Source organism: Salvia splendens, chromosome 4, assembly GCF_004379255.2.
Source record: "Salvia splendens isolate huo1 chromosome 4, SspV2, whole genome shotgun sequence".
In the NCBI taxonomy this organism is placed as follows: Eukaryota; Viridiplantae; Streptophyta; class Magnoliopsida; order Lamiales; family Lamiaceae; genus Salvia; species Salvia splendens.
In genome coordinates, this window is record NC_056035.1 from 39,539,337 (window position 1) to 39,562,419 (window position 23,083).

General features: G+C 33.3%; 2 protein-coding genes across 3 annotated transcripts; both read left to right on the forward strand.

Moving 5' to 3' along the window:
• Nucleotides 1-11,384: 11,384 nt before the first annotated feature.
• On the forward strand, nt 11,385-14,201 carry LOC121799996 (cysteine proteinase 3-like). Its single transcript, XM_042199537.1, has 8 exons — nt 11,385-11,616; nt 11,701-11,822; nt 12,296-12,411; nt 12,583-12,656; nt 12,720-12,984; nt 13,051-13,182; nt 13,286-13,421; nt 13,964-14,201. The coding sequence occupies exons 1-8, from the start codon at nt 11,429-11,431 to the stop codon at nt 13,999-14,001; spliced, it is 1,071 nt and encodes a 356-aa protein (XP_042055471.1). The 5' UTR covers nt 11,385-11,428; the 3' UTR covers nt 14,002-14,201.
• A 1,483-nt stretch (nt 14,202-15,684) lies between these two features.
• LOC121799997 (protein FIP1-like) lies at nt 15,685-22,623 on the forward strand. 2 transcript variants are annotated; one of them, XM_042199539.1, is made up of 14 exons: nt 15,685-15,934; nt 16,532-16,619; nt 16,706-16,810; nt 17,909-17,958; nt 18,696-18,762; nt 19,083-19,155; nt 19,407-19,462; nt 19,640-19,736; nt 20,144-20,228; nt 20,520-20,582; nt 21,094-21,153; nt 21,797-21,889; nt 22,192-22,254; nt 22,344-22,623. In XM_042199539.1, the coding sequence occupies exons 2-14, from the start codon at nt 16,562-16,564 to the stop codon at nt 22,437-22,439; spliced, it is 966 nt and encodes a 321-aa protein (XP_042055473.1). In that variant the 5' UTR covers nt 15,685-15,934; nt 16,532-16,561; the 3' UTR covers nt 22,440-22,623. The 2 variants fall into 2 exon arrangements, with proteins under 2 accessions (XP_042055473.1, XP_042055472.1); XM_042199538.1 differs by having other exon boundaries at nt 15,688-15,934; nt 16,702-16,810.
• Nucleotides 22,624-23,083: the final 460 nt, after the last annotated feature.

Consider the following 23,083-nt stretch of genomic DNA (forward strand, 5'->3'; position numbering starts at 1 on the left):
TCCTTTTATAATGAGACTTAGTAATGTTTTAATTTTATATAGTTAGTTATGTGTGTGTAATAATGTACAGCTATACCATATATGTTCACCTACTGTCCTAACATACGTATCCCATTTGACAGTACGTGAAGTTGAAAAGTTTTACTAGCTTGACTCATTGCCGGTCTACTTTGATTTATTTTTCACCTAATGTATAATTTTATTTAATTATGGTAAAATATGAGGTATCACGTGAAGTGACAAAAACTATTACCCGTACCTTTTACTTAAATTTTAAACATCATATAACGATTTGATTATTACATTTGTCCATGAAAAATAATTTGGTAGTAGACGAAACGAATTTTAATACAAATTTAGTAAAATAAGATATAAATAAAGAGATAAAGTGATTGAAGATTTGACTCATTTTTGTTAGGGAGCAAAATTTACTATAAATCGATAGAGATTAATTTTGATTGACATATCAACATCGAAAAACAATACTACTTTGTTTATCCTGACCAACTAAATTATTTTTTATTAAAATTATTGTATTATTCATAAATGCGTTTGTCATATTATTGCATTATAAAACAATACTACTCCGTTTATCCGATCAACTAAAAGTGATACATACTTCCTCCGTCCCGCTTAAGATAACATGTTTTTCTTTTCAGTTTGTCCCAACTAAGATGACATATTTCCTTTTATGAAAACTTTATCTCTCCAATTAATACACCAAGTCACTTTTCGCACTCCTATTCAAATATTCATCTTTATTTCTCTCTATTTTAATACTTACACCCATATTTTCTCTCTCCATTTAAACACTTAGCAATAACTCCTAAAATCTCGTGCCGGCCAAGAAATGTGTCATCATAGCCGGGACGGAGAGAGTAATATATAAGCTTATTATACACAAGATATTAGTTAATTTCAATAAATCCAAATATTGCATTGCATTGCATTGCATTACATATAAAACACAATGTTTTTATTCTATGTATTTAATTCGGTAAAGCCGCGAATAGTATAAGATGGAAGGAGTTATATTACGCGTGGGTTAAGAAAATGAAAATAAAAACATACAACTACTAATATAATGAGCAAAACAAATACGTGTAATTATGTAAATTGGTTGAAGTGAAAAAGACCAGCGTGCCCTCCGTTTGACTTTCTTTGTGGGGACGACCTTGAACTGCTGATTGCCGTTTTTTATTTTTCTATTTTCAAAATATTTGTTCATCTATTTGAATATTATTCAAATTCTAGTTGGATAATTTGAAATATTCTTTTCTTGGGAATGTAGAGTACGTGGACTTTTTTATTTTCGTTTTCCCATCACGCGGGATTGTTGATCTTTCATCGACAGTTAGAATGCTACCACCCTTTAATTAATTGTTTATATAAGAATATTGAGAATGGAAAATTTGCTAAAAAAAATTCATGAAATTTGATTATATTCTGGTTGGAACTATGACTTAAAAATCAATTGGTAAAATTAAGAAGTTTGATCACATGTCAAAAAAATCTAATAGCATACTTGTGATATATTGTCAATGTTTTTCAACCAAAAAATGAGATGTTATCGGTATGAATATGAACAGCTGACATCATTTAACTCATCGACGGTGATATATACATGTAATATACCTACTGCCATATCATATACAATGGCACAAATATTTTGGTTGTGGAATGTAGAAACAAGTCACTCATCGCCTCCTTAAAAAACCTTACAAGTGGGGATAGTTATACGATGATATATAGAAGAGACATGATCACTAGATTCATTACCAAGTCAATGAGGGACAAATGAATGGTTTCAATAAAAAATAATTATGAATAAATATAATTCACACAATTAAATTTACAGATTTGACCAAAATTTGACTATATTTAATTTTGAACAATTTGCTCAAAGTTAGATTACAAATTTATTTTTCGTAAGATAATTGTCAATTTTTAATAAATTATACACGCTGATTAATGATTTGGTCAGAGAGGGAAGGTAAGGTCAATATGAGGAAGAATCGTTCGCAAGAATTCATAAGATAAGATGGTGGTAGGTTTTCTTGCAAACTCGTTAATGTTCTAGAAGTTTGATCTCCTACATTTAATGTAGGAGTACTAAATTCATTTCATTATGTGGTGTTCGGTTTCCAAGATAAAATAATATCAAGATAAAATCTAGGATTGAGTTGTGAGATTATTTTAATCAGAGGGGGTTCCCTATGACTAATTATCCCATGATTATCCATCTAAAATTAAATTGTAGGATTGAATCTCATGAACCAAACACACTACAAATTTAATCTCGGATATAATCTTGCAATAATTATGAATGAAATTAAAAAAAAGTAGTACTACAAACCAAGACTAATGCGCACCACAAAATTTCGGATTTTTGATTGGATATATTTGGCGCTACACTCGCAAAATTATTCAATTTAATTACGGCATATATCCAACATTTAATTAATAAAAAAGTTAATAATTCACATATTTTCAGGTGATATGTTAACTAATCAAATTAATAAAAGAACATTTTATGACACATCTACTCTATCATTAGCTTTTGTGATGGTGGAGATATTAATTGTCAATGTTTAGAGAGTAGTTACTAGTTGTGTCATATTCTGGATTTTCAATTTCAATTTGACATGAGAAAAAAAACAGTAACGGATAATTAACTATTGAGCTTACCTTAATATGATAGTTGTATTTAATAATCATATAATAATAACTATAAGTATATAGAATACTTATTTGTATGTGCAAATGTATTTGAATTAATCATTATGTCTACCATTGATATGTGTCATGGCAACCAGAATATCTGGCATGCTATATGATGACAATTAGGTAGCCTATTTGTTGCAACATCTTGTCTTGATTTTATTCCACAAAATATATAACCAAATTATGCGGATTAACACATAATGATAAACAATGATGGATGTATGAATTGTGCATGTTGAGATCATATAATTAATTTGGAGTAATAATAAAATCAAAATATATATCCAGAGAGAATATTTTTGTTGACCCCCAATTCAACAAATATGAGATCGATCGATACTTAATTAAGTTCCAAAAATAATTAAAATACGCAAGTAAAGAAAGTTTTCTATTGTGGTGTTGTTGGGGTGGAGCATGCACTTTCTTTTGTGTTGAAGTTATGATTGAAAACTTTATAAATGAATGATGAATCATGCAGATTGATGCATGCATAATAGTATATAGTTTTAGAAAATTAAGGGTTAGAAATAGTAGTTGGTACGAAGATGAAAGCTGCGCGGAATATATATCCGATTATAACCTTAAATAAAATAATAAATTAATTTTGATTTATATGAATTTATAACATTAATAATAATTTTATTAAAAACTTTTAATTAAAAACTAAATGTATAAAATAAATAAAAATAATGCTTATATTATATGGCTATGTAACATTACTCATTATATATTATAAAATAATGCTATCCCACTAAGTCAAATGTACGTTATTCCCTTAATCATCTCTAATATTTCTCGATAATATTACCTCCGAATATAAAAAGTGGTCTTGATTGTGGATGACAAAGTCTAAAATTAGAAATTTTGTTAAGAAAAAGAGAGATTTAGAAATATATATGGTTGAGGTCTTGTAAATGTAAAATTAGACTTATCTTATTAGAGAAAAATGATAGAAACTATTTTTGATAGATAATCCAAAATAAGTAATGGAGTTTTTTTGTGGATGAAGTTCAAATAGTAATATAAATATAATAGCTCTCTAAATCAAATGGGAGTGATCACCTTAGAATCCCCTATTATAAAATATTGGACATGATTAAATAAAATATTTAATTATGTTTTCAGTTTCCGATTAGGCATTTAAATGGCCTATTTTGCTTAATAGACTCCGTCTACATTTTATAGGATTGAGACGTATCAACAGATCAATTGCATTTCATGTTATAAACATGTTACATCATAAACCCATAAATCACCCCTCTTTTTTTCTCTCACAAATATCAGGTTATACTTCATCATCTCGTAGCCTACTAACTAATTTTACTCATATTTTATTATATAAAACTGCTCATATATAAAAAAATGAGGCACATATTAGTACATTACATTAGTCTTTTAAACCTGCTTTTTTTATTTTCTTAAACTCAAGTCGAGTTTAAATGAGATATATGTTCGTTTTAGAGTAATCTATAGAACAATATAAGAAAGGCAGTAGAATTGAAACAATATGATTTTTATTCTCTATGAAATATCTTCAGGTTTTTAATGTAAAAACTTAATTACGACTTTTGGAAAGATTATATTTAGCTTACTTGTGGAAATTTGGAATAAACAAGAAGCCCATTTGGGCAGTTGCCAGAGTCTTGACAATGACATTATAGAAATTTCAATTCACACCAAAATCTTCTATTTCAAATTTAAATGGTACTACTTTATGTGCAATTAATTATCTTCATAATTCAAATTTTCGTAAATTAATGGTCTTTGCAGTAATTTGAATGTGAATTTCATTAAGGTCAAAATAATTAGGATTGAACATATAAATCAAACACACAACTAACCTTTACCTTCTCATTCTTAGTGAAGTTTAACCAAACCCCTAACAAATTTAAATTTCCTCATTTAGGATATGTTTAGAGGAATTTTTTGTGATATTCATTGACTGAAATAGTATTCCAATTAATCACGCAAATTTATTATTTAATTTTGGAAAAAGGAAGTGACTCGAACGCACGGGAAACATATGTACCAATTTAGAAAAAAAAATTACAACATGAGGAATACAAAATGTCAATGCGTTTCTTGTTTAATTATGTATTTGTGATTATAAAACTTAATGTTGTGTGACATAGTGTTTACATAATTAATTGTAATAATAAAAATTTATATAAATCCCTTAATCATGTGGCGTTAATTTAATTTTAAAGGAACTTTAAGACTTCTCGGTCCAGAGAGAATATAAATTAAAACATTTTTTCTATTTTCTTTTAATTTTAATTATTGATCGTTTGAACGATTTCGGTATTCATAATGTATTATATAAAAATACTAGCTCGAAGCAGACATTAATATATGTTTAATGAAGTACTTTAACAATATAGTTTTTCTAATTTCCACTGGAGGAATGATTTTATTTAGGAGTTTTTTACTTTAAATATTTAACTTTTACTATTAAATTCTTGTTTTATATGAATTTTAAAATCAGCAGGCAAATTATCAAAACTATCAATTGATCAGATTTTGTAATTAACCAAAATTCCATTAATGCTACTGACTAATTACGTGCACATCAGACAACAACTATTATAACATCACATTAGAAATAATTAAACAACAAGCCTATACTCCTAAATTATAAATTTGCAATTGCTGAATTTAGGATTTTCAAGAAAGAGGGAGTATATATAAATAAATGTTTTAGAAAATGCCTCTTGCAAGTGGCATCTTTGTACAAACAACCCAAACCTTGTTGGGTATAATTTCTCAAATATGTATGTATACACACACATCATCAAATACGCATAATACACGTATCACAAAAATAAAGATGTATGGACAAAATAAAGTCCATAGTGCTTTGGTCTAGCAAATACTATCTATATCATTGGACCAATCCACTAAAACCTGCAGGTTAAAATCCTTGATTATTTACACTTGGAATTCTATACCTGTTTCTTAATTCCAAGACCACAAATCTAGAATAATTAAGTTTTTCTGTTCACATATAAAATCATACCTGTCAATATATAAATATATATTACTTCCAATTTCAAAAAAAGGTACTTGAATTGTTAAAATAGACTCTAATTAACTTTTCACAATTAGAGGATCTTCAGAATGCTAAAAGCAAATGAAATGTCTAAACATATAATTTTGCATTACAATCGAATTCGTGAGAAGAAATACTTGTCAAGGCTATTATTAAGGATACAACTTACAAGAATTTGGGAATAATTGTACATTGATGATTCAAATTTATCAAGCATAAATTGTATATGTAATAGCAAACCATATTTCATATAAGAGAATGGGTAAGTGTTACAAGCATATATATGGATAATCCAAACTCTATTAGCATGAGGCCTTAAGAGAGCATTCCAAAAGCAAATCGGATAATATTATACTAATGTTGAATTTGAGTATGCAGGGACGAACCCTAACAGTATCATTGTATGGGAAAGTTTCATTTTTATAATATTTGGTATTACTGCCAGTTTGGGGTTATTGCCTAGTAAGACAAGTCGTGAGTCTCGTGATCACTATGGCTAGACCTGCCCAAGGTTTATCGAACCGGCGGTTAAAACCGAAACCGTAACCGCTGGTTACGGTTCCGAACCGAAACCGTGAGAATTTATCCGAACCGAAACCGTCATTTTTTGAACCGTAGTTCGGTTTAGGTTCAAAAATTTTCAAACCGGAACAGCCAAAAACCTCCGGAAAATCGTGAAACCATGCCGGAATCGCAAAAAACCGACAGTTCAAAACCGTGAAAAACTGCCGAAAAAACCGTCGGTTCGGAACCGAAACCGAAACCGACGGTTTTGGAACCGTAACCGCGAAACATCCTCACGGTTCGGTTCCGGTTCGGCAATTTCCAAAACCGGAACCGACGGTTCCGAACCGTAACCGCCCGGAACCGTGGGCACCTCTAACTATGGCTATGACTAGTCTCTATTCCCTAATATAGCATTAGAGTAATTTCCATCTTTAACTCTTTATTATAAAATATCCACATGCTTACGAGGTCGTCAAATAGATATTATTTCCATTCTAAAGTTTTTTTTTTCAATGTGCAATTAATGTGCTGAGTCGAACTTCACATAATTTTAATTCCCATATTTCAATCTTACACATTACTTTTGACTATCCCACTGTATTTTAGAAAATAATTAATAATAAGGCGAAAATGTTGAGTGAGACGTAATAATTTGATGTAATTAATTAAACATACCGCGAAGGATACTAATTATTGACTACTATTTATAAATCAAATATGCATTTCTATTTTTAATTCGAAATCCTACTATCGACCTGGCATTGTCGATAGTAGGGTTTCGAATTAATTCTATTTATAAATCAAATATGCATAATCTAATTAATTCTTAATCCATTGTCCAATATCAACAATAAAAAGTTGAGGGGAAGAAACGTAAGAGAACTAGACAAAGAGAGGTGAAGATAAAGATATATAGTGTTTATTGCGATTCGCTGTCCGTAGGTGTCCAATCAACGACAATTCCATGTTGACTGCTTTAGAATAACACCGATTGATCCTACACCGACTTGTTATGTTGGTGCAGTCTAAATTAAAAATCTCAGATTTGCTACTGCTAATCACAAAGATTACTAGTGGGCAGTGGCTAATTAGTCCTAAAAATATGTACAACTTGATCTTAACTTAAACTAAATGAAGGAAACATTTTGTCTTAGGTTCCACACTTGTTTCTACAACTGTGACGGCGAAGGCTTCGTCAACTCATCAAAACTGCGCTGAGTCAACTTCTAAATAAAAAATTATAAAATACATATATAAATAAATAGGGATAAATTAATGGATCAGTTTTGCATTACAAATACTCCATCTTTTTATTCCTCTGCAGAGCCTTTAAAAAGCATACCAAAATGTCATGTGTGACGAAGTCAAGGTGATGATATCAATATTACCAGTTTGATATACTCCGTTTATGAAAAAAAAGGATATTTAATTTGGAAGTAAAAGTATAATGATGCCCAAAAAAATATACATATATTAGGTGAAAGAAGTTGTGAAATATCTCTTGAATCCCGGGCCGATTTATAAGTGACACATAATAATTCTAAATCCAATTTCGTTATATACTCAATTTCTAGCATAAACTAAAAATTTTAGTTTAATGTATTATTTACCATATATAGTATGAAGGGGTGCTCTTTTTTCTTTTAACCTCTCACTCTTATATAAAGGGTAAAAAAAATCAAAGTACTAATATTTTATGATATGAGAACTATGAATTAAAGTGTCAAAAAATATGAATGAACAAAAAATCACAATTGGATTCCATTTACTGTTTATGGGCTTCTGATATACAGGTGGGCCCTTAAAAGTTGATGAACTATGATGATAGTCATAACTAATCTCACTTAGGCCCAATAGCTATATCGACCCGGCCCATAAATGAATTATTTAGCATCAAAACTTTTTTATGACTTAAATTGTTGTATTGATTTTGAAATTCAAAGAATAAAAGGATGATTACGGAATATAGTTATTAGTTATGTTCAAGATTTTCGGTAAGATTTTATTTATTATTTATATTTCAATTTATTTGTAAATTTATAGACCTGTTGAAATGTTATTTAGATTTAAAACTTGTGAACATGTAATTTTACAATATTTTTTTTTTGTTTATCAGTCACTAATTTTTAGTGTTTTATTAGTATTCCCACTCAAGTGTGGTTAGATCGATCCCATCGATTAAATCATGGATCAATTTACTTATTGATTCGATATTTTAAAGGTGTGGTGGATAATTTCGTCTATTTATCTTTTGATATGATGTGCAATTTTTATTAATTTATTTGGTTCACACCACTTTGTCGTATACATTTTTTTCAATCCTTTCTTTTCAATTGAAATTATGTCATGATCTTTTATAAGTTTCTTCCTTTGCGTGTCTCATTTTCATAGATATTAAGTATTGACAAGTTTTGACATATACGTGACACGTAATTGTCTTTTAGGTATTTCAAAATATTACGCCACGTAAATAATACATGCTCCATCCAATTTATTAGTAATTTCTAAAAAATTAGGTACTTAAATATGAGTAGTTGTTTAGGCCGTAAAGTGGTGGGAATCTACTTTTAAACTCAATTAAATAAGAAAAATGTAGGAGATGTAAAACCAATAAGAGGGTTCACTATAGAACAATTATAACCAAATTTATTTAATTTTTGGTGCGGAAAATTATGAATGAAAAAATCTTAAAAGAAAATTCAGTCATTTTTAAGGAATTTATAGTGAACAATTATAACCAAATTTATTTAATTTTTGGTGCGGAAAATTATGAATGAAAAAATCTTAAAAGAAAATTCAGTCATTTTTAAGGAACGCAGAAAATACTATAGTGTAAAAATATGAATTTCATTCCTAAAATATTTATGTATTGTTGAGAACTGTCGAATAGGTTTGTGTTAAAATGACAACACCTCTTAAAGTGACACCATACCACCATTCGTAGTCAATCATTTGCACACGTGGACGAATGATCAGCTGCCATGTGGCAATCATTAAAAACACTCGAGGACAAATTTTATCGGGCTGCAATATCCAATACGGTAGACTGCAATTTTTGCCCGCCTACAATATCCACTATGCTAGACAGCAATCTATAGATTGCAGTGTAGCGTTTATAATATTGCAGGATACGTGATGTCACAGTGTGACTTTAAAAGGTGTTGTCATTGTAACGCACCCATGTCGAATATATATAACTTTATTACTAAATCGTTGACATTCTTTATCATTTTGATACTAAATCATTTATATTATACAGAAAAAAAATCAAGATTCACTCTCGGTTTCGAAATTTTGACTTGTAATTTCTCATAAAGTTATAGTTAAAAATGTATATCAATATTTCAAGAATAAAAAAAATGAATTTTACAAGGACGTTATAGTTAAAAAAATGTACTGTACTTGGATTAATCATGTTGAGTGTATACAAAAATACTACCTCCCAACACTTAAATCTTCTGTTAGTTGAGATTGTCTCACTTATTTTAGGCATTGCAGTTTTAAGTTTTTATCAGATACTACATGGCTTCAACTGGCCCAATTGTAATTCCAATTCAAGCCCAACAAATTTCATATAGTACAAATGAAGTGCCTAGAAGTAGGTTAGCGTAAAATTTAGGGATGTCTCCCAAAAAAAAATGTGTACTTCCAAATTTAATACCCAAAATTTTATCATATAACAACATAGAGATCAATAATTTTTTTAAAGGTATAAAATATGTACATATGAATGCATGGTTAAAATAAAAATACATTTATTTTTGTTTTATTCTATTTCCATTCAAATACATAAATAAAACTGCATAAAATCTCGTATCGCTCAAATAATGAGTCATCTTCCTTGGGATTGAGGAAATACATAAGTTCGAGTTCTATTACCATCATTATGTTTAAACTTATGCTCTTCTTATGCCTTTTGTTTAGTGCATTTTTCCCATTTCATTTTTGCTTTCTTGTTTGTAGAGATTTAAATGCATATGAGATTAAAGATTTCAAAAATAAGCGACGAAATCTGAATAATCAAAATGGCTAATTGCTTACCACATCATAAAGTTTAATCAAAATTTGGTTTGCACACACCTTTCCCAATTTAAATAACAAATCGTGAAGTTTGGAAAGTTTTCAATTGTCCAACTTAACCAAATTTATTCTAATTTTAGCTTCTTTGGCTCAAAATGATGATGTTCGTCACAGTACGCATTTAAGTTACTACTATTCATAGATATCACCAAAAGTTTATATATGTGCACCAATTTTGTCGAATTTACCATAAAAAATATTGTCATGGAATCATAAAATAATTGAGAATTTTATGTCTATCATTCAAATATTTAAAAATTGTAAAACAAATCATAATTTTGACAAACTTCATAATTTTATGCAAATTCATTATAATTACTAATATACGTACTTTTTCTAAAGTGACTTAATCTAAATGGTTGACGTGACATTTGAATACCACAATCTTGAGTTATACTCCCTCCGTGCCAAAAAAGTTGAGTGGTATTTCTTTTTAATTCGTCCCAACAAAGTTGATTCATTTTCTTTTTCAATAAAAGACAAAACTATATAATCACTCTTACTTTATTGCATTATTTACTTTACTCTCTCTTATTTTTCATAATTTTTTCATATCTCCTATTTATTTAATATAAATTCTTAATATTCGTGCCCAAAAGTTTTATCTCAATTTTCTTGAGACGGAGGGAGTACAAAATTTCAGAAAAAATTATTAGATAGAGTTAGTAGAAAAAAAATGTTAATGAAATAGGAGTATTTTACTAAGGAAAGAGAATTTATTTCTAAATGGAAAAAGTAAACATCAAAAGACAAACTAAATGGAAAAAATAGATATTTAAGTGGAAGGATGGAGTATAAATTAAGCTTATTTGTGTGTGTCAAATGGAAGCGACGTCACGAGCCACGTCATCCCTTGTTTTGTTTCTTTCGCTTCTTAAAATATCTCCCACGCAGGACACGGAGACCATCCCCAATCGCTGTTGTCCAACACACCGCTGCGGGCCCCATCTTCAATTATATACGGAGCCGCGGGGCCCACCTGAGCCGCTCCATTGGATAATAAAACTACCCAAAGCGCAGTCCGCCTCTCTACTCAACTCTCTATCTGCTCCATATTCCCCAATCCCCATGGCTCGGCTTCTGCTTCTCTTCATCGGAGTTCTGATCGCCTCCGCTACCGTCGCTCGATCCGGATCGGAGCTCCTCGATAATCCGATCAGGCAAGTCGTCGACGGTCTCCACGAGCTAGAGTCCTCCATTCTCAAAGCAGTCGGAGACTCGCGCCGCGCCGTCTCCTTCGCTCGCTTCGCTCATAGGTCGATTCTTATATTGCTGTGGTTGTTTTTAAGTTTGATTTACTCGATATTGAATTTTTTTGCTTTTTGCTTGATCGTGAAAAGGTACGGGAAGATGTACGAGAGTTCGGAGGAGATACAGAGGAGATTTCAGGTTTTCTCCGAGAATTTGAGGATGATCCGATCGCATAACAGAAAAGGACTCTCCTACTCTATGGGAGTCAACGGTAAATCCAGCTTTTACTAATGTTTCTTCAATAATCGGTAGTTCTTCACTGAGATTGGATCATCTTCACATAGGTTGCAATTTTAGATCAATCATGACTGCTCAAACTCTTAACACTTTGTGTATTGTGTTGATATTAGTTGAATCTGTCGCTCAATTATTTATTGTTTGGTTTAATATGTATTAACAAATAGATAGTCCTTAGGAAAGTGATTAAATTACTTCAAAACTTTAAAAACTCTCCTAAAAAAGAAGATAATCTGAAGTACACAATTCGTAGAGAAAGGAGAGACTGCTAGGTGGGGAAGTACTGATTGTATAGATGTATTGCTTCTTTTCTTTAGACTTCTGAAACAGCACAGGTGCAAACATAGATAGTAATATGACATTCAGTTTGCATCCATAGCCATAGGCATACAATAGTGAACACTGAAGTAATGCAAGATATGAAATGTTTCCTTTCAACGCGAACAGAGTTTACTGATCTTACATGGGACGAGTTCAAGAAGCATAGACTGGGAGCTGCTCAAAATTGCTCTGCTACAAGAAGTGGCAACCATAAGCTCACTGATGCAGTCCTCCCTACCTTGGTACTTATATTTGTTTTCATTCTCAATATCCAAAAGGCTCTCTAATTGCTTCTTTTCTTGCTGATGTATTCCTATGCTTAGTCCAGCTAGGCTCGTTCTGTCTTTGCACTCTATTGAAAGCTCACTACTTTGCTAGAACGCTATATTTAATTTGGCTTCTAATGATTGCAGATAGACTGGAGGAAAAGTGGCATTGTTAGCCCAGTGAAAAATCAAGGTAGTTGTGGATCTTGCTGGACATTCAGGTAAGATGATTTTGGGACTTCATCAAAAACTATACACGGCTCTTAATATATGTGATGTTGCAGTTCGACAGGAGCACTAGAGGCAGCTTATGCACAAGCATTTGGAAAGAGTATTTCTCTGTCCGAGCAGCAGCTCGTCGACTGTGCTGGAGCTTTCAACAACTTTGGCTGCAATGGTGGATTGCCATCTCAAGCCTTCGAGTACATCAAATACAACGGTGGCCTTGATACTGAGGCTGCCTACCCATACACTGGAAAGGATGGAGTGTGCAAGTATTCCTCTGAGAATGTTGCTGTCAAAGTAGTTGATTCTGTCAATATCACTCTGGTAAGATGATAAACCATTGGTGTATTTTTATTTCTTTTCATTTTTAACACTTTAAGAACCAAATAGGGTGCCGAGGATGAGCTTAAGCATGCGGTTGCATTTGTTCGGCCGGTGAGTGTGGCGTTTGAGGTAGTTGATGGGTTCAAAGCATACAACGGTGGTGTTTACACTAGCACCACTTGTGGCAGCGATCCAATGGTTCGTTTTGCCCCTGGTCATTGTTATACATGAATTGATATATATATAATGTGATGTGATGACGACTCTCTCTCTTTCGCGCCTTCTCTTGCAACATGCGCAGGATGTTAACCACGCGGTTCTGGCTGTTGGTTACGGAGTTGAAAATGGAGTGCCGTATTGGCTCATCAAGAACTCATGGGGAGCTGACTGGGGCGACAATGGCTATTTCAAGATGGAGATGGGCAAGAACATGTGTGGTAAGTGTTTTGCAACTTCTGTCTTCAATTTCAGTTTAAATTTTTTTAGGGTTAACTAATTGCCGTGGGTTATGGCTAAATTCTGATCTGTCTTGCACTTTATAAAATTTAAACGACAAATCACTAAGTTTAAAAAATTTGAACCTATGACGATTTTTATCTGGTCAATGCGGTGTTGATTTGATACAGTGTATTAATGTGATGACATGGACGGTCAAATGACATCGTTATGAATCCGAAAAACTAAGAAAAATATCTCTCCACCTACACCTTGTCCCTTTCATGTTGCTGCCTAACCACAACTTCTATGTAGACCTTTTGTCTTTCTAACTTCAATTTTCCCCAAATTTGATCAGATGGAACAATTTAGAATTTTTGAAACTTCATGATTTATCAATTTTAAACTTGGTGAGTAGTTGTTCAAATTTCAACAAACCATAATTGACATTCGTCGTGATTTTATTCGTAGTTAACCCAAATTTTAAAGAAGTGCTAAAACTGAAATATGAACTGATGATTGACGATTAAAAATCTTGTTGCAGGCGTTGCAACATGTGCATCATATCCTATAGTTGCTTAAGCGAACTCCTTCAACGATTTGAAAAGAAAAGCTTCAGTTTCAGATGCAGCAAGTGTGATTGGCAAAAATGGATTACTAAATAAGATAAGATATAGGTCCAGCAGGTGAAAGAACTCATCGGAATTTCATGTAATCTATAATTTATGATGTTGCATAGCATTATTCCACTCCATCTTCTTTAACATCCTTTTGCTTAAAAAGATCGCGTTGAAGTCGTGCGTTTCATGTTGAGAGTTCAAGAAGACAGAGAGGTGTTACTGATATCAGTAGAAACTGAATTAAATTTACAAGATATACTAATAATTTTCACAAAAAATGAATAACCAACACACAACTAAACTGCTGAAGTTTTATCGTACAACAATTTTCTATTTCTCTAATTTAACTAATCAAATGGTACTAAAATTACTAAAAATTCGCTTATAAAATTTTGAAATTGTTGTGCAGCTGCTCATGGCCCTATCCTATGACGTAGCTCTGCCAATATTAATAATGGTTTCTCATTCACGTTTAAACCCTCAATCTATTGATTGTGACAAAATTGTCATACAATTAAGATGTATACGTTATTATCTTCTTTTAACATCCCCAATTCGAGGTAAAATATAGGTGGCATTCGACATGTATGGAAAACTATAATTTTTCTGTTATAACTAAAACACTGCCATGTTTGGCATGGTAGTTTGCTAACGAAAAAATTGGAGAAGACTGTCAATAAGTCACACAAGACAGAAGAGATTATGAAATATAAGAGGCTTTGAATTTTGAAGCGAGCAAGAAAGGATTCAAATGAAGCCTCAAGTAATGGCTCCGACTACAATAGAGAGGGATGACAATGCAAGCTCGGGCCACAAAAACCTATGAGCATCAGCAATAGCGGACGTCCACGCGGAATTCCCATCGGCGCGTGGGAATTCCATGGCGGACGTCCGCCATTGTGCGTCCCTTCCACGTATACGGAATTCCGCGAAGGAATTCGCAATTCCGCGGCGTTCCGCGGAATTCCGCACAGAATTCCCGTTTAATGCATTAAATATTTTTTTATTAATGGAATATTTTTCCCTATTTGTGTCGACTATTTAATTCCGTAAATTTCTTACTTCCGGAAATTGTTTAATTTGTGAATTTGTGAATTTTTTTATTGTGGGAATTCCTTCGGGAATTCCGCAGGGAATTCCGTCATTGTGCAGTGGGAATTCCGTATGACGTGCCAGTGCAGTGGGAAGTCCGTATGACTTGGCAGGAGGTGTTTTTGGGAATTCTGCCGGGAATTCCGCACCACTGTTGATACTCTTGTCTTCATTTTTTTTATCAAGTAACAATGGTGTACAATTTAATTATGATCCATTATTAATTTTTAATAAATATAAATTGCATCATTTCTAAAATTATACTCTTTAAATGATTATCATTTTAAAAATTGTATAATTAAAATAAAGAGATCTCTAATACTCCATTAAACATTTATTATAATTACATTATTTACATATCCAAGTTTTTACTTTAGGAATGTTTGGTTAAGTTGATTTTAGAAATCTTATAACCTCCAACACCTTATAAAATGCAATGTCACAAAACTATATGATTATGAACCAGAGAATTAAAACTATATGAAATTAGATTGGTATTAAAAAAACAAATCATAATAGAGTCACTCCATATTTGTAAATTTATGAAATGAAACATTACATAAACAATTTGATTAAATTCCCATTCAAATCATTTGTCAAACACAGTCAGTTTTGAGGTATAAATTAACAAATTCCGCCTGAGAAGAAACACATTCGGCGGAGAGATAACAGAAGCAAAATCCGGCGATAAATCCATGACTTTTCCGACTAAATTCGCCAGCAACAAGTGACAATTTCTCTTCAGAAATGTCGATGGACAGGCACGGCTCTTCCTACGCTGCATCTCCCGAAGAAACCAACCTGTGCGTTTTCTTCTAATCACCGCACCAATTTTGACATATAATTGCGTTTCTGGATTTTTATTATAGTGATTTTCCTTTCCTATTTTTGATTGTGATTATCATATGCTGTTGTTGGAGTGGAGGTGATGAATTCTGCCTAATTTGCTATTTGAATTGCGAAATGATCACTGTGTGTTTCCAGATATAAGTATTTAACTCATCAAGGACTGGTACTTTTGTTGGAGTCAGTGATAGTATAGACTGATTTTTTTTCTTAATGCCAAATCTCGACGATTTTAGTTCAACATGAGACAAAATCCGAAGCTCGTGTCTCGTTCTTCTGCATACGATGTTCATTGCTTCTTTTTGGCCGGTGATCTGTCAACAGTGACTTTTTTGGTTCAGGAATTCACATATTTAGACTGAACATGAAAAAAAGGAGTTACAATCCACTATTGGCTTGAGAATATGGCCATAAGAAACCGTCTATGAGCTCCTTTGGGTTTCTAGCTTGTGACTTTTTTTATGGAAACATAATGAATATGCCTTAGTTTTCCAAATTAACCACGAGCCACTGTGTCGTCTATTCTTCTTATTACATAGCTACCTGCCGTGCAGGTTCCTTGACATACTGCAAGAGGCTCCCTTATGTGGCCACCAGAAGCGAACAAGGATACTTGGGAGTATCTTTTATTGTATTTTACTGGCAAGTTTTTATCTACTGTAACGTATGTTCATTGGATATCAACACATACGATTGAGGAAATCTGATTTTCGTACCATTCTAGGCAGGTTATGCAATTTTTGCTCTGGGAATCACATGGATTCTTAAGTCTTTGGAAGATTTAACCGTCTCACTACTGTGTAGCTGTAATATCCTTCTTTTGGTCGTTACAGGTCATTCACGAACATTTAATAACTTCTCTGTTTATATACGCATGATATATCTGAAGTTTTCTGACTCTCTTGAATTTGCTTCTCTTGGCATGGTTTTACTATCGGTGTACTTTGTAAAACAATGTAGTTTGGGTTTATATTTTATTTCTACATTAACCAGAAAACGTTGAAGTTTGACTGTATTGAAATGAGCATCTGCTTATCGAACTTAAGAGGGAAGAGCAACTTGTTTTAGCAAACAACATTTTAACTTTGGCATATGAAAATAGAGAGAAGATGTGAAAAGAAAGATAAGAGTAATATAGCCATGCGAGAGTGCATGATTTTAAGGTTTTTTTTCATTTTTCCCTATTACATTTGGATCCCACCATCCTTAATTGAATCTTGGGTAGGATCTTTAATCATTAATCAGATTGTATTTTGCTAGAGCATATTATGCTCTAGCAAAAGTTTAAGGAGATAAATTGGTTTTGTTTGGTTTCGGCGAGAGCCTTAGTTGAAAATGAAACCATTGTTCTCATCTCACTATTCTCTAAAATTCTAAATTTCTTATCTGATCTTGGAGCTTCACTGCTGGCGCTGTGTTTCTAGTTTTCTAGAGTAAGGCTACTGACTTTGTCCCTTTTTCCGAGGCTGTGAGTTAATTTACTAGTTATCTAACGAGTAATGGTTTTTCTGAAATCATATCATACTTAATGCAATCAGAACTTTATTTGCCTTCTTGTATGTGTTACATGCTACCGTTGTGAATCCGCAGACACGTAATATGCAAACCAGGCAGAAAGCTCACAGTTTATCATTCTCTCTCAGCTCCTCGAATCAAAAGTAAACAAGTGTATTTTGGTTGTTGACCAGATAAAAACAATCAATTGCAAAGGAAATGTGGATGACTAGGGCATAATCTTGGTTAGGCATAGCAAAAGTTAAACCAGTTGCCACCAGGCATATATACTGAGTCAAGTGAAATTTGGAGATGTTTTTATGAATATTACATGCTACCTATGTGAATGAATATTATCTTCTTGAGAACAGGTAGCTGGCAATAAATTCTTTATTGAACTGTTGTATTTGCTAAAAAATGTCTGCCACATTGTACAGGCATTTTTCTACAATATTTGGTTTATCAAGTTCACAAGATACGCCTGCAGGTATTTAGTTATCCTTTTCATGACGGATCAATGCCATTGTCATCATAGCTCTTACAGGTTCTCATCAACAAGATACACATATAACTCAAAATTAGATTTTGAAATGTGCATTGGATTGCGTATAGCATTCTAAAACACCATACGCTAGGAGGCATCAGTGAAGATAGCAAGGACAGCAAAAGAAGTCTAGCTTAGTCTTAATCTTTAAATTTGGGTTTTATTGGGTTTGTGTGTAATCCATTGAACTTACATGATTAATAGTACTGTTTGAAGTGCATGTGCTGTGGATGCATTAACTGGTGCATTAGGTGATTTATGCTTTTGACGACTGGAGTCTTCAGGTTTATCAATTGGGAAGTTGACAAGTGTTGACAACTTTGACACACACAATAGATTAAATGATACTATTCTAAGAAATAAGGAGGGCAATGTATGAAAAAAAAAAGAATCAATGTGGATTCAAAGCCGTATATAAGGGTTGTGTTGGAAAACTGAACTTCTGTTTCCATTTCAGTCGGGTTTTATTTCAACTAACTTGAAGAATTTCTTATAATAGCTATTGGGGATGTTAATGTGAAATAAAATAAAATTCTTGCTGCATTTTGACTTGACCATTCACAATGTATCGCTTGGTTTTTAGCCAGGATGCCCTGGAGTTGCATTTCCACATTTTTAAAAAAAATTATATTTTTATGTTATTAACTGTTGGATAACATGGGATAAACTAAACTTTGTAGGGTTATTATGGTTTCAGCCAAAAGTTGAAGCATATAATTCGCCTACCATTTGCTACTATTGCATATGGTATGCATATGATTTCCTACTTAATCTTTCTGTCATTCAGTTCAGAATAGTCTGTGGCTGATACATTAGTTATCCAATTGACATAAATTACTAATAGAATATCGGCTTCTTATGTGCAAAAGAACTGAACCACACCTTTTTTTACTGGACCCATTATTTAATATGATCTCTTACATAGAATTATAGACTATGATTTTGAAATCTCAAGTGATTTCTTGCTCATTCTCTTCTTATATATATGTGTACGACTCTGGAGACACAAAATAGAAATTAAAAACTTCATGGAATATGTTTATCTGATCTATGTTAGTTAAATGCAGGAACTGCTGCAATGCTGCTTGTCATGGCCTGGAAGCACCATATAAGTTTTCTATCAATTTCTATGCTACTCAGGTCAACATACTTAGATCAGAATGTGTGATCTGGGAACCCCATATATCACTTTCTATACATTAACTTGCAGATATACATTTTCGCAACCCTACTTTTTATTCTACTTATTTCTTCCGTGTTTGATCCCGTCTTGTAAGATGACTAAGTTCCCATTTGATGTTTGAAATTGATGTTCAAAATTGCTGCATAATCAATGCCTGAGGTAGCTTTTGATTCTTATAACTTAATCATTTGTCTGTTAATCTTTGCAGAATCATTATGCTGGTTGAAGCAGTATGTGCAGGATTTTTCATGAGTGTCTATGTCGGTGAGATGGTGCAAATTATGTTATGGAACTTAGTGCCACAAATTCTTTGAAAATAGTTCAGAATGCGAAATTCATGAGATAATATAAAGTTAATTCTATGATTTATTTTATGTGGATTATATAAGGTTACCTGAGATAATATAAAGTTATTGCTTAAGAGCATTTTGGAAACTGCAGGTTATGTGCACCAATACAATTCATTGGATTCCCAACCTGACGCTTTGAACTCATTGTACTCTCCACTGCAACAAGCAAGTCCTTTAGAAGGATTGAGGTAGTGACTTAGTCATGCTATATACATCTAAATACTTTTGGCGTGCTTAATTCAACAAACTTTCTTAAAGTTTGGCATGTTATAGACAGACTCATGACTCGTCTATTGTTGGAATATGGTGGTGATGTATGAGTTAATTAAGTTCGACTTTTATACCCCACCCACACCCACACACCACCACCACCACCACTTTTATAAAAGAAAAGAAAGAAACAAAACTAGTCCACATATTACTAACATCCTCTTCTTATTACAGTGCTCATTGACCATCATTCAGTTGCATTAAGAGAATAAGTTGAGTCACTTAGAAAAATAGACCTCCAGTTCTAGCAGATTAATGCTATGATCATCAGAAACTTTAGTATGGCCATTTCACTGTATACATTTGACATTTTATTTTATTATAGGTACCATGATGGGGGGCGACTATCAGATCAACAGATGGCATTGCTGCAGTATCAGAGAGAAAACCTTCACTTTCTCAGTGAGGAGGTAAGTTGTATTAAGAAACATGTCATGAATTCTGCTCATACCTTTCATATCTCTGGTGTAGAATACATCTTGAATTTGATCGAATGTTTGGCTGTTCCTGTTGACTTCTATGAAATCTAATTTTGTTAATTATTTTAATGAAATTCGGTTTCATACAAGTCAACAGTGGCCGAGTGCATCTTTTCTTAATTTCTGGAGTTTGGAATTCATGGCATGTTACTGTTATAGCATATACACATACATTTTAGGATGTTTTCTTGTGTGATTTCTGATCTTAATTTTTTTCTATAGATTCTTAGACTGCAAGAATCTTTGAGCAAATATGAGAGAACTAATGATGGTAGCACGCCTCAGGTAATCATAATCCTTGTTATGTGTGTTCTTTCTGGCCCAAATATTAGAGAAACACTGACACTGCTTCACTCTATCTAATGCATGATGGTAAGAGAACATATTTTAGAATGCTAAAGGTTTGTAAGTCGGCAACAGTTTGGATGTGGTGTTTAGTTGCCTAATCTTCCAATCCCCAAAGTTTCCAATTTGTAGTCTAGCATCATGCTGATGTTTATTGACTCAGTTTGCAGAAGACGGTTACTATGAGTTACTTTTCTGTCAAACAAATAGGCATTGCTTGGTATTGAGATAAGCTGGTAGAGTGAGCTTTGGACACATTACTGGAGAAGTCTGAGATGTTGGTAGGATAGATACAGGAACATCTTGTTCCCTTAGTTTGACATATGATACATCTCCTAGCTACCAATGATGTTTCCTTTTGTATACGCATCTCAGGGATGTTTCATTGGATCACAGGCTTTGGCACTTCTTTGAGATATAAACTCATGATAAATTTTCCTGAACCTTGTAGGTTGATCTGGCTCATTTGTTAGCTACTCGTGATCAAGAACTACGGACACTTTCGGCTGAGGTAATTAAACAGCTCTTCATGGCAGGTTTTAGCAGTACATAGAACTGAATTGTTTCTTATTGAATAGTGACTCAACAATTTAGTTTTACCTGCTTGTAGTAATTCCTTACCAGTGAGTTTTTGGTCGGCATGTGATTAATATATGTGCAGATGTAGGATCAAATTATTATGCAGCTTATAAATGAGCTAATTCTGTTGGCGGACCGTTGCTGTTCATTTTTAATCTCTTATGGAAGCTAACACAACACTATAAGTTCTTATCTTTCTATGTTTTACACCTGCTAGAGTCGCCTGTTATCATAAAGTATTTTTATTGCATTGAAAATTTATAATGGTTAGCATTGGAATATCCTCTCGGCATATAAAACCTTAATGATGGGCTGAATGCTAATAATTATAAACAAATATAGCTTTGTAGTATAATGCAGCCTTTAGAGCTTTACTATCCTACACATGCGTTCTTGTTTCTAGAAACCTAAATTCTTTCCCTTTACAAGAGTTAACATTATTTATAGAGCTTGTGCTTTATTTGGAGTCTAAGGATCTTCATGCGAGTGTCTCCTTTACATGGATCTAGACATTTTGCGAGTTCTACACTACCTTTCCATATATGATATATCCTAATGAGTGTCTTTCATTGCAGATGAACCAGTTACAATCGGAACTTCGACTTGCTCGCTCTCTGATAGCTGAGAGAGACTCCGAGATACAAGGCGTTCGCAACACTAACAATCAGGTAGATATTTGCTACAAGTTTTTTCTGTTTTCACAACCCTCCGTCAGTAGCTAAACCAGGACGGGGATGAAAACGACAGGGATAGAAAAGAGGCTTGAAAATACATTAAACGATACAACTTATGGGAACATTAAACCATCTATGAACAATGATCTGTACTAGTATAGATAGATTTTATTTCATGCTTTTCTAGTCATGTACAGCAGATTCCACTGTAGACCATGCCAAAAAGTCCTTTTGAGAATATGCATCTATTTTGAATTCTTGTATCAACTTTTGATGCACTATCGGTCATGGAACAGTACATCGAGGAGAATGAAAGGCTTAGAGCTATACTTGGGGAGTGGAGCGCCAGAGCAGCTAAGGTAGTATTAGTAAAGTTCCTCGTGTTTTTGGAAAGTACATGTCTCTGTGTTTCGTAGAGTTTCTGACCTTTTTGTTGGATGAACGAAAGCTGGAGCGTGCATTGGAGTCTGCAAACATGTCCAATTTGGAACTGCAGAAGAAAATCTCATCGAAGACTCGGACTACAGCAGAACCAGTTGATTAGTAAGGTCTCACTATCTCGTTGTTTCTCTTTTCTTTGTTTGTCGGGTGCATTCTTTTCTTCTTTTGTATAGGAGAGTGTATAGACAGAGGATGAAGTTTAGTGATTTAGGATTTGCTCAACAGAAACTGTATAGGAATTTGAAGTGTGACTTCTCCTTTTTTTTATTTTTACTTAACTTGAGCTATGATTCCTAGCAACATGATTTCTAAGAGCATCTCCTATGGCGCCCCTCCGGTAGGACGTCCGGTCGGACACCGGGAAGGGCGACGGGACGTCCGCCGTTGGGAGGTCGGAGGTCGGATACGGACGTCCCGTGAGGACGTCGGGTGTCCTCGGACGTCCCGGCGACGGGCGGGCGGACGTCCGCCACTGTGGCTTCAACTCGGACGTCCGGTCGGACGTCCCGTTTTTATTATTTTTTTTTTGTTTTGAAACTCTATATATACGGCTCGTTGAATTTTATTTGTGAATTTATGATTTTTTTTATTGCGGGATGTCCTAGTGGGAAGGGTGATGGGTGTGAATTTATGATTTTTTTTATTGCGGGATGTCCTAGTGGGAAGGGCGATGGGAAGGGCGGATATGCATGGGATGTCCTAGTGATGTGGCAGTGGGGTGGGATGTCCTAGTGACGTGGCAGGAGG